At 59.0% G+C, this 11741-nt stretch overlaps 1 protein-coding gene and 1 long non-coding RNA gene across 2 annotated transcripts; one reads left to right on the top strand and one right to left on the bottom strand.

The window, feature by feature from the left end:
* Positions 1-10542, bottom strand: Tmem38a (transmembrane protein 38A). The gene is made up of 6 exons (XM_090335028.1): positions 10315-10542; positions 4146-4302; positions 3607-3791; positions 2658-2745; positions 1963-2080; positions 1-437 (listed from the first exon to the last, which is right to left on the bottom strand). The coding sequence occupies exons 1-6, from the start codon at positions 10436-10438 to the stop codon at positions 231-233; spliced, it is 879 nt and encodes a 292-aa protein (XP_090191154.1). The 5' UTR covers positions 10439-10542; the 3' UTR covers positions 1-230.
* On the top strand, positions 3706-9993 carry LOC150067842 (uncharacterized). The gene is made up of 3 exons (XR_016535970.1): positions 3706-3787; positions 7033-7137; positions 9916-9993. It is a non-coding gene; the product is annotated as an uncharacterized LOC150067842 (long non-coding RNA).
* Positions 10543-11741: the final 1199 nt, after the last annotated feature.

Below are 11741 nucleotides of genomic sequence, written 5' to 3'. Positions count from 1 at the left end.
GAGAGAGAGAGAGAGAGAGAGAGAGAGAGAGAGAGAGAGAGAGAGAGAGAGAGAGAGAGTGTCCTCCATTCCCGTAGAAGTTCAGCCCTTAGCCCACTGAACCCCACATCAGCTGCTGAGGGCAGTTGCTGGCCGGGTGGGGGACAGGAAGTGAAGGCCACTCCCAGGGGAATTCTGCAGCCACAGCTCCAGGTTCCGTCCCCAGGTCTGGGTCTGCTCCCCTTGGCTTCCTAGTCTGCCTTCTTGGTCTTCTTCTTCCTGGAGCCCTCGCTCAGCTCCTCCTTGGACTTGGGCAGAGGCCCCGGCCCTGTCCCGTGGGCCCCATGGTTGTCATGGTGATGGTCACTGCCCCAAGACCCCCCAAACAGCACGGGGCAGGCATAGCCCTCTAGGACATCGAAGGGGCAGCTGTGCGAGTGAGCTGCCGTGAGGAACACCTGCCGGATGGACGGAGGATGCAGAGGAGGGGAGAGGAGGTAATGGGGAAAGGGGAGGAGGGGGGGAGAGGGTAGGACGAGAGAGAGAGAGAGAGAGAGAGAGAGAGAGAGAGAGAGAGAGAGAGAGAGAGAGAGAGAGAGAGAAGGGGAGGGTCTCGAGGAAGCGAGGGGAGAAGAAAGAGGGGAGGAGAGGAGGGGAGAGGAAAGAGGAGGAGGAGAGAGGAGTGAGAATCAGAGAGGAGGCCCTGGCCTGCACACACTCCAGGACGGGGCCCAACTGACCCAGCTGGCCCTGGGTTGGGCTTCTGGGGCTGCAGGCTTGCTGCAGCCATGGTCCATTTTGGAGGTGGCAAGATCATTCAGACACAGAAGAAGTCTAAGGGTACAGGCTGACCAGAGGCAGCCTGCCTGCCTGCATGCCTTCCTTCCTTCCTTCCTTCTTTCTTCTTGAGCCCTGTCCTTGGGCTTTTTCAAGGCTAGAGCTCAAGCACTTGAGCCACAGCACCACTTCCGGCTTTTTCTATGTATGTGGTACTGAGGAATTGAACTCAGATCTTTGTGCATGCTAGGCAAGCACTCTTACCATTAGGCCAAATTCCTGGCCCTCCTTCCTTCCTATTTTTTTTTCTTGAACTCAGGCCTGGGCGCTGTCCTTGGACAATTTTTTTTTTTTTTTGCCAGTCCTGGGCTTGAGCTCAGGGCCTGAGCACTGTCCTTGGACTTTCTCAAGGCTAGAGCTCTACCACTTGAGCCTCAGCACCACTTCCGGCTTTTTTCTATGTATGTGGTACCGTGGAATCGAACCCGGGTCTTCATGCATGCTAGGCAAGCACTTTAACCACTAGGCCAAACTCCCGGCCCTGATCCTTGTTCAATTTTTGCTCAAGGCTAGCCCTCTGTCACTTGAGCCACAACACCGCTTCTGGCTTTTTCTGAGTATGTGGTGCTGAGGAATGGAGCCCAGGGCTTCATGCAGGCTAAGAGAGCACTCTACTACTAGGTTATGCTCCCAGCCCCCTTTCCTTACTATCTATCTATCTATCTATCTATCTATCTATCTATCTATCTATCTGTCTATCTATCTATCTATCTATGTATCTATGTATCTATCTATCTTTCCCTCTTTCTTTTGCTGGTCCAGGGCTTGAACTCAGGGCCTGGGCACTGTCCCTGAGCTCTTCAGCTCAAGACTACCTACCCCTTGAGCCACAGCCCCTCTTCTGGTTTTCTAGTGATTAACTGGAGATAAGAGTCTCATGGACTTTTGTGCCTGCCCAGGCTGGCTTTGAACCTTGATCCTCAGTCTCCTGAGTACCTGGGATGACAGGTGGGCCGGCCGTGTTGAGTTTTCTTTGATGTACAGACTCACTACACCCCTCAGGCGGCCTCCAACTCTCACTTCTCTGGCTGTGCTTCCCAGGGCTGGGATTCCACACCGGTCAGCACCACTCCAGGCATGGCCCAGGCCACTCCTCCGTGGGCCTCCCGCCCCTCCCGCCCGGCCTGGGAGGCCCTGGCCGCTCACCTTGCAGGACACCATGAACATGGTGAAGAGGAAGATGAGGCTGGCCTTGGACAGTGGAAGCCACCGCGTCTGCTGCAGCGTGAACAGGACGGCCCCGTACAGACTGGCCTTGGTGGGGCTGGGGGAGCAGACACCTTGAGCAGGGGGCCCCCACCCCTGCTCCACCCCCCAGGGAACAGCTGCAGTGGAAGATGGGCAGGAGGGAGGCCTAAAACCTGGCTCAGCTTCTGGAAGATTCCGTGTCTCTGGCCCAACTGGGCGGTGTCTGCCCAGCACCAGGGACCAGAGCCCAGGGAAGGTCACTCTGGGTGACCATCAATGAACGTCTGCTGGCTTTGGTCTACAACTTTTCTCCCTCTCTTGTTTCTGCGCTGCTCCTGGGCTGGAACTCAGGAGGCCCTGGCTGGCTTCCTATGTAGCCAGGACTACAGGCCTGAGCCACCATCACTGGCCACATTGCATTCCTTACTTGACAGCAGAAAATGCTGGACTCTGTCCAGAGCTTCTCCTGAACCAGAAAACTCCTATTCACCCAGCTAAACCCAAATCAGATGTTAAGTTTCCTTCTGTAGCTCTCCCTGGTTCCACTCTCCAGGCAGAGCTGTGGCCCCACTGTGGGTTTCCCAGCCAGAGTCTCTGGAAGCTTCCACAAGGCCCTCAGTGGGGGAGGCTCCTCGGACACACAGGGTACTCACAAGGACATGTGCAGAATCTCATTGGTCTCCGGCTTCCAGACACCCCGGAGCAGCTGCTCCACGTTGGACAGGAGAGCCACCCCAGAGCCTGCCGGGCGGGGTGAGGTGTGCAGGGCTAAGCCTGTGGCCGGTGCCCTCCCAGTCCCGCTCTGAGGTCCCATGGGCGCTAGGGGCCGAGCTACCCCTCCAGTCCAGGTTTGTGCTGGGTATTTTGTTGTTGTTGGGGGTACTAGTGGGGCTTGGACTCTGGGCCTGGCGCTGTCCCTGAGCTCTTCAGCTGGAGGCTACGCCCCCACCCCTGAGCCACAGCCCCACTCCGGTTTCTAGAGGTTAACGAGCTGAGAGTCTCCTGGATTCCAGTGCCCGGGCTGGCTTTGGATCAGGATCCCAGGGAGCTCAGCCTCCTGCTGGCTGGGATGACAGGCGTGAGTCCCCGCCCGCCCAGCTGCTCCACCCGTTTTTCTTGGTTTAGGCTTCGGTCCTTGCTGCGATGGCAGGCGCCCGTGGCATCGCACAGCCCTATCCTCCCAGGGTGGCACAGCTGGGGACCCGCTAGGCTGGGCCTGAGGAGGGCGAGAGCGGGGCCTCGCGGCGGGGCGGGACCTGGGGTGGGGCGGAGCCTCGTGGCGGGGTGGGGCCGGGCGATGGGGCGGGGCCTCGGAGTGGGGCGGGGCCTGGAGTAGGGTGGAGCCTCGAGGCGGGGCAGCGGGGCGGGACCTGGGCTGGGACGGGGCCTCGGGGCTGGGCGGGACCTGGAGTGGGGCGGGGCCTCGGGGCGGGACCTGGGCTGGGGCGGAGCCTCGGGGCAGGGCAGGACCTGGAGTGGGCGGGGCCTCGGGGCGGGGCAGCGGGGCCTCGGGGAGGGACCTGGGCTGGGGCGGGGCCCCGGGGCGGGATCTGGGCTGGGGCGGGGCCTCGGGGCGGGGCCTCGGGGCGGGGCCGGCCTCACCTTTGACCCAGCCGGTGGCGATCATGACGCACCAGCCGTGGTGGTAGTGGTGGTGCGCGTGGTGGACGCCCACGGCGATCTTGCGGACCCTCACCACCTCCTTCATGGCCACGAAGATGAGCTTCACGGGCAGGAAGCTCACGCACTTGTAGAACAGGTCCAGCGGGCAGAAGAAGGTCAGGTACCTGTGGACAGAGGCGGTGTTGGGGTCTCGGGGGGCCGGGGTGGGGACCCGGGGAGCACTGAGGGCTGGGGTGGGATCATGGGGAGTCCCGGGGGCCGGGGTGGAGACCCGGCGGGCACTGGGGGTCGGAATGGGGGCCCGGGGAGCCCTGGGGGCTGGAGTGGGAGCCCGGGGAGCCCCAGGGGCCCCGGGGCCGGGGTCGGGGCCCGGGGGCCCTGCAGGCCGGGGTGGAGACCTGGGGAGCACTGGGGGCCGGGGTGGGGGCCCCGGGAGCACTGGGGCCGGGGTGGGAGCCCGGGGAGCCCCAGGGGCCCGGGTGGGTCCCGGGCTGGGTCCCCCCTGCGGCCCGGCGTACCAGACGGCAGAGGCCAGCAGGACGCTGGAGTTGTTGCTGAAGTAGTCGATCACGGGCTCCCCGAGAAGCAGGTCGGCCAGGATGTAACTCCCGAAGCAGTGCAGCATGGCGCAGAGCCAGGACGCGGCCGGGTGGCGGCGGGACAGCTCCACGGCTCCTGCGGGCACCGGGGCAGGCAGGTCCCAGGGTCAGCCCCACGCCCTGTCCGCAGGGAGGCCGCCGACAGGCTTTCTCTTACCAAGCACCAGGTGGATGAAGCATTCGTAGGAAAGGATAAGTCCTCAAAAGCAGCTGGTGACTGCTGATGGCCGCCAGAGTAGAAAGGAGGCTAGGGGACGCTGGGAGGTGGCCATGCCCACCTAACCAGACGCCAGGGTCCCTGAGCCCATGGTGGAGCTGCTTCTTTTTCTTTCTTTCTTGTGTGTCGTGGGGCTTGAACTCTGGGCCTGGGCGCTGTCCCTCGGCTCTCCACTCAAGGCCACCTCCCTACCCCTCAGCCACAGCACCATTTCTGGTTTTCTGGCGGTTAATCAGAGAGAAGAGTCTCATGGACTGTAGTGCTTGAGCTGGCTTTGAACCTTGATCCTCAGATCTCAGCCTCCTGAGTAGTCAGGATTACAGGCATGAGCCACCGAGCCCGGCTGGTCCTGTTTCTTTCCTTTTTATTTTATGATTGTACTAGGACAGACATAAAAATTACTATCAAAAATTGGGGTTTTTTTTGGGGGGGAGCTAGGAGTTTGGCCTAGTGGTAGAGTGCTCGCCTAGCATGCACAAAAACCCAGGTTTGATTCCTCAGTACGACATACATAGAAAAAGCTGGAAGTGGTGCTGAGGCTCAAGGGGCAGAGTTCTAGCCTTGAGAAAGCCCAAGGACAGTGCTCAGGTCCAGAGTTTAAGCCCTAGGACTGGCAAAACAAAAACAAAACCAGAAAAACAAAACTTTGGTCAGGAATCATGGCTCATGCCTTGTAATCCTGTCTGTCAAGGGGGCTGAGACCCAGGGATCAAGATTGGAATAAAGCTGGTGGTAGACAGCCAGTCTGGAGGGGCAAAAAACCCCTACCTTGGGCCGGGAGCAGGGCCTAGTGGTAGAGTGCTCGGCTGGCATGCATAATGTCCTGGGTTTGATTCCTGGGTACCACATTCATAGAAAAAGCCGGAAGTGGTGCTGAGGCTCAAAGTGGCAGAGTACTACTAGCCTTGAGGAAAAATTGTCCAAGGACAGTGCTCAGGCCCTGAGTTAAAGCCCCAGGATTGTCAAAACAAACAACAAAACACACACACACACACACACACACACACACACACACGAGCTCAAAAGCCTTGGAAACTTGATTTTCAGGGAGATGATGTTAAGGCAGTGGGACCTTTAAGAGGTGGGGCTTAGCATGAGGCAATTAGGTCACTGGGGTGTGGCCTTGACAGTGGGTGTGGCAAGGATGGATTTTGGTCCTTGGGGTTCCTAGGCAGGAACTTGGCTGTCCTCCTGGTGTGGGTTGGTTGCTAGGAGACCTGGGTGATGCTGTGGCTGGCAAGCACAAGGCTCTGGGTTTCCCAGGACCAAATAAATAAATAAATACATAAAATAAACTAGGGCAGGGAGCGTGGCCTAGTGGTAGAGTGATCGATTAGCAAGTCCCGGGTTTGGTCCCTGGGTACCACACACACACAGAAAGCCAGAGATCAAGCCACACTCCTGACAAAAAAAAAAAAATCTCTTAAATTGGGCTGGGAGTTTGGCCTAGTGGTAGAGTGCTTGCCTAGCATGCATGAAGCCCTGGGTTTGATTCTTCAGTACCACATACACAGAAAAGGCTGGAAGTGGTGCTGTGGCTCAAGTGGTAGAGCGCTAGTCTTGAGGAAAGCCCAAGGATAATGCTCAGGCTTGAGTTTAAGCTCTAGGACTGGCAAAAAAAATAAATAAAACCCACAAACAAGCCTCCCGGCAAGACTTGTCTCCATGCTTCACCATGGAACTTTTCCGTCTGCACATAATACCTTTCTTTTGACAACCACTTCGGAATTTTTTTTTTTTTGGTTGTTAGTTGGCGTTTCATGGACTTTCTTGCCCGGGCTGGCTTTGAACCGTGATCCTCAGACCTCAGCCTCCTGGATCCTCCGGGATCCCATCCCTCAGCCTGGGATGATAGGCATGACCTACACTGATACTGGGCTGTGCTTTTGAAATTTAGAGCTGTTAATTTCTATAGTAATTATGTCCTGTTCTGGGCATCTATTTAAAACACAGCTTGGAGGTGAGACAGCCTTCTCAGCAGCTGCTGGTGGGTGCTGCCCGGCTAGGCTCAGGGAGCCACCATGCTTTGCAGAAATGGATCCTAGTACATCTAAAAATAACTCCTGGGGTTGAATTCTTCGCAGGGTCTTCCTATGTCCTCTTGGATCACCCCAGAGATGGAGCAGGGGAGTGAGGGCTGGCGGGGCCTGACATGTGCTGGTTCCATGCACATGCCTACATGGCATAAGTCACATGACTAAGTGCCAGCTGGCTCTGCCATTCATTCTGGTGCTCCATCCTCCAGCCTTGGAGTCTTCTGCTGCAAGACAGCTAGGGATGAGCGCTCACCCCACATGTGGAAGACCAGGGTTCCATCCCCAGCACCCCCCAAGAAAGAAAGAACAGGGCCGGGTGTTTGGCATAGTGACAACAGTGCTTGCCTAGCATGCAGGAAGACCAGGGTTCGATTCCTCAGTACCACATACATAGAAAAAAGCTGGAAATTACATTGAAGCTCAAATGGTAGAGCTCTAGCCTTGAGAAAGTCCAAGAACAGTGCTCAGGTCCTGAGCTCAAAAAAAAAAAAAAGGAACAAAGATGCTGTGTCATTCATGAATCCTGCAACATCCCCCACCCTCTCTGATATAGGATCTAACTATGTTCTCCTGGCTGAACTCTCCATCCTCCCACTTCTGCCTCCAGCTCCCCAGGGCTGAGATTACAGGAAGTATGTATGACCAGGCCCATTTCTGGGTAAGTTGAGGCACCCTGCTTGAATCAGCCATTCTGCAGGCTTCCTGAGAACATGAGTGGAGAAACTGCTAATTGCTTATGGTGTAGGGCTAAGAGAGGTGATTCAGAAAGTAGAATGAAATTGAAAAATAGGGCCGGGAGTTTGGCCTAGTGGTAGAGTGCTTGCCTAGCATGCACGAAGACCTGGGTTTGATTCCTTGGTACCACATACATGGAAAAAAAAAACAAAAGAAAACCAGAAGTGGTGCTATGGCTCAAGTGGTAGAGCTCTAGCCTTGATAAAGTCCAAAGACAGGGCTCAGGCCCTGAGCTCAAGCCCAGGACTGGCAAAATAGAAAAATATCTGAGAGGCTGGGGTGGACCCACCAGGGTTCAGGCTTATCATCTCAGCTACTCAGGAGGCTGAGATCTGCAGATCAATGTTTTAAGCAGCCTGGGAAGAAAAGTTCCTGTGAGACTGTCATCTCCAACGAACCACCAGAAAACTGGAAGTAGTGCTGTGGCTCAAAGTGGTAGAGCGTTAGCTGACCTGCTGAGGGACAGCACCTAGGTCCCGAGTTCAAACCCAGGAAGGACTGATTAAAAAAAAATAGCTGATGGTAGGGGCTGGGAAGCGTGGCCTAGTGGTGGAGTGCTCGCCTAGCATGCATGAAGACCCAGGTTCGATTTCTCAGGACCACATACCCAGAAAAAGGTAGAAGTGGTGCTGTGGCTCAAATGGAAGAGTACTAGCCTTGAGAAAGCCCAAGGACAGTGCCAAGGTCCTGAGTTCAAGCCCCAGGACTGGTAGAAAAAAGAATAGCTGCAGGTAGAAATCTGAGTGGATGGAATTTTTAACAGAAATGCTGGGGATGGAACCCAGCGCCTTGCAAAGGATTGGCAAGCTCTCTGCCCAGGCTCCCAAGGGGGTGGGGTGAGGGTGGGGGTGGCACTTGCAACCAGGCCGTGAGTTTGTGGGAGAACAAGGCTTCTAAACACACGTGTTGTGCTGTTAGCACTGAGACAAGCCTCATTCTCTGAAACGGAGCTCAGTTCTGCCTCAGTTTCCATCCCTGGAAAATATAGCTCCTAGGTCCAACTTCACAAAGGCCATTGATAAGGCCAGAGGCAGGCGTGGTGGTGCAGGCCTGCGATCCCAGCTTCCAGGAGGCTTTGGCAAAAGATGGCAAGCTCATGTCCAGCCTGGCCTACATAGTGAGATCAAGCCCCTCAAACTGGAAGTCTCAAACGTGTGCGCGTGCGTGTGCGCGTGCGTGCGTGTGTGTATGTGTGTGCGTACGTGCGTGCGTGTGCATGCGTGTGCGTGCGTGTGTGTGTGTGTGTGTGTGTGTGTGTGTGTGTGTGAATGAGCTGCTGTCATTAACTGGGCTTGGGGCTATGGCCTGGGGCTGGGGGTGGCTCCAGTGTTATGCACTAGCCTAAAGGCCTCGAATTCAAACCCCGTTAAGATTCATTTCTCTAGATGAGGGTGTAGGGAGACCCTGATCTAGAGAAATGGGTCTTCATCTGTGGAGCTTCTGGCACTGCTCCCTTGACCGATTTGGAACAAAACACAGCGTCACCGGATCCTCAGATCTCAGCCTCCTGAACAGCTGGGATTCCAGGGGTGAGTCATTGTCTATGAAGGGGTTTTTCTGGCTACAGAGGAGTCTGAGGGTGGTGGAATCCCTGCTACTTGGGAGGCCTGGAGGTCTGGAGGATGGCAGTTTGAAGCCACCTCCGACACCCTTGGCAGGAATAGCAAGGCATGATACTCTACACCCATCTCGGAGTATCCCCACCCCAGCTCCTCTGGAAAGTTGAATAAGAGGGCTGAGAATGACCTTGCCCCAAAATAACAAAGCAAAAGAGTACTGGGCTGGGATGAGCAGGGCATCGCTCCCTCCCTCCATCTGGGCGCTGGGGTGCTTCCTGCAGACTCCCACACAGCACCACCATCCTTGGGCTTTCCAGAAAGAGTATTTTGAGCCAGGCGCCTACCAGTAATCTCATCCCAGCAGCGGAGAGGCAGGAGTGCGGGGATCCAGACCGGAGGGGTTGCAGAGTAAACTCTAGACCAGCCGAGCTAAACGTGAGACCTCAACACAACCTCCTCCCTGCCTCCCCCAACCACCAACCAACCAACCAACCAACACAATCAAAGCTCCCACATGCATCTAACGTGCAGTCCAGGTGGAGAACCAGCAAAGAAAGGCTGACGGACATTGGAATGTCACTTGATGGACCCTCTGGGCACTTCAGGCCAAGATAGTTTACTCATGATTCTGCAGACACACCCAGATCCTTCCCACACGTATGGTCTATCCACCCGACTGGGGGGTCCCACTCCTTGGTTGTAAACTTCCAGGCCTAAGCAGGAGGCTGCCATACAAAAGTGTATTTTAGCTCTGCAAAGTAATGGCTCTCCACAAGTGGCCTGAAAGCAACGGGCTCAGGCACGTCAGGAGGGCAAAAAATAGAACAGCTGCCGTGGTGAAGGGCAGACTCCTGTACTCGTGCCTGGAAGCACACAGGAGTGATGGGGGTGGAGCGCTTCCTAAGGGGGGTCAGGGCCCCGGGAAGCCAGCTGTCAGTGTCTTTCTTCTGACTCCAACTTGATTATTTATGAGCACCTATTTTTACCACCTGAAAAAAAGATAATAAAGCTATGTTCCGTTCCGAGACATTTCTATACCTACATCTCTATCTGTTTTTGAGAAAAGGGATCATCGATATCCCAGTGGGAGAAAGGACAGCAAAGTGTCAGTGCCCTTTTCTCCTTTTCTCCTGTCCCCACAGCTAACGTCGGATCTGCTGGTGACTCGGACGCAGACACCAGGCGATGAAGGCAAGCCATTTTATTTTCCTCCTTCCCGGTGAAGACATCCCGAGGGACGTTTGTCCCTTTTTTTTTTAATGGAAGCAGTGGGGTCCGCCTCCCGGGCCGGTGTCACCCTGGCAGCCGCCCCGGCCCGGCACGGCCTGGCCTTCCTAATATAGACGGCCGAGCGCCGCTGCGCAAGGGCGGCCGCGGAGGTCAGGGCGGCGGGCGGGCTGCGACCCCGCGTCCTCCGGGGGGGCCCCGCGTCCTCCCCGCCCCCGGGCCCCCCGGGCCCCCGGGCCCCCGGCCCGCGCCGCCGAGCCCCACGACGCGCGCCCAGCCTGCCGCCCCGCGCCCCCCGCGCCGCCCCGGCTCACCTGGCTCACACTTGAGGTAGAGGATGGAGACGATGAAGTAGCTGAGGTCGAAGACCGGGAAGAGCGGCACCCGCGAGAAGCTGAGCGCCAGCTCGCCCAGGCTCAGCGCCGACAGCAGCTCCATGGCGCCCGCCGGCTGCCACCACGGGCCCCGGCCCCGCGCGCCCCGGACACGGCGCCCCCGCGGGGGCCGCCCCGCGCCCGGCGCCGCCCCGCCCTGCCCCCGGGAGGAGGGGCCGGGACCGGGAGGAGGGGGGGCCGGGACCCGGGGGGAGGAGCCGGGATCCGGGGGAGGAGGGGCCGGGATCCTGGGGAGGAGGGGCCGGGACCCGGGGGGAGGAGCCGGGACCAAGGGGGGAGAGGCCGGGACCCGGGGAAAGGGGCCTGGATCCTGGGGAGGAGCCGGGACCAGGGGGGGAGGAGCCGGGACCCGGGAGGAGGGATCTGGATCTGGGAGGAAGAGTCGGGACCCGGGAGGAGCAGCAGGGACCACGGGGAGGAGGGGGCCCTGGAGGAGGAGCCGGGATTCTGGGAGGAGGGGCCGGGACTCGGGAGGAGGAGCCGGGACCCAGGAGGAGGGGCAGGGACCCGGGAGGAGGAGCCGGGATTCTGGGAGGAGGAGCCGGGATTCTGGGAGGAGGGGCCGGGCCCCGGGAGGAGGGGCCGGGACCCTGGGAGGAGGACCTGGGACCCGGAACGAGGGTCAGGGACCCATGGAGGAGAGACCGGGATCCTGGGGAGAAGGAGCCGGGCCCCGGGAGGAGGGGCCTGGATCTGGGAGGAGGGGCCTGGATCCGGGAGGAGGGGCCGGGCCCCGGGAGGAGGGGCCGGGACCCGGGAGGAGGGGTCGGGATTCTGGGAGGAGGGGCCGGGACCCTGGGAGGAGGAACCCGGACCCAAAGAGGAGGGGCCGGGAGCCGGAGGGAGGAGCCGGGACCCGGGAGGAGGGGTTGGGACCCTGGGAGGAGGAGCCGGGACCGGGGAGGAGGGGTCGGGATTCTGGGAGGAGGGGCCGGGACCCAAAGAGGAGGGGCCGGGAGCCGGAGGGAGGAGCCGGGACCCGGGAGGAGGGGTTGGGACCCTGGGAGGAGGAGCCGGGACCGGGGAGGAGGGGTCGAGATTCTGGGAGGAGGGGCCGGGACCCTGGGAGAAGGAACCGGGACCCAAAGAGGAGGGGCCGGGAGCCGGGGAGGAGGAGCCGGGACCCGGGAGGAGGGGCTTGAGTTCCCCGCTAGGAGGGACGCGGGCCCCGGTCCGGGTCTCGCCAGGGCGGGCTGGAGAAGGCCCGGAGCTGGACTCCGCGTTGCCAGGATGTCCTCCGGGTCTAGGATCCCCGATGCAGCCCGGAGAGGTGGGGGCCTCTCCTCCGCGCCCACTCCCCGCGGGAGACAGGACGGAGGCCTGCTCCTTCCTCAGGCCTGCCCCCC

This window comes from Megascapheus bottae, chromosome 1, assembly GCF_031878675.1.
Source record: "Megascapheus bottae isolate mThoBot1 chromosome 1, mThoBot2.hap1, whole genome shotgun sequence".
Lineage (NCBI taxonomy): Eukaryota > Metazoa > Chordata > Mammalia > Rodentia > Geomyidae > Megascapheus > Megascapheus bottae.
Note: the sequence above shows the minus strand (reverse complement) of the source record. Positions and strands in the feature narration are given on the sequence as shown.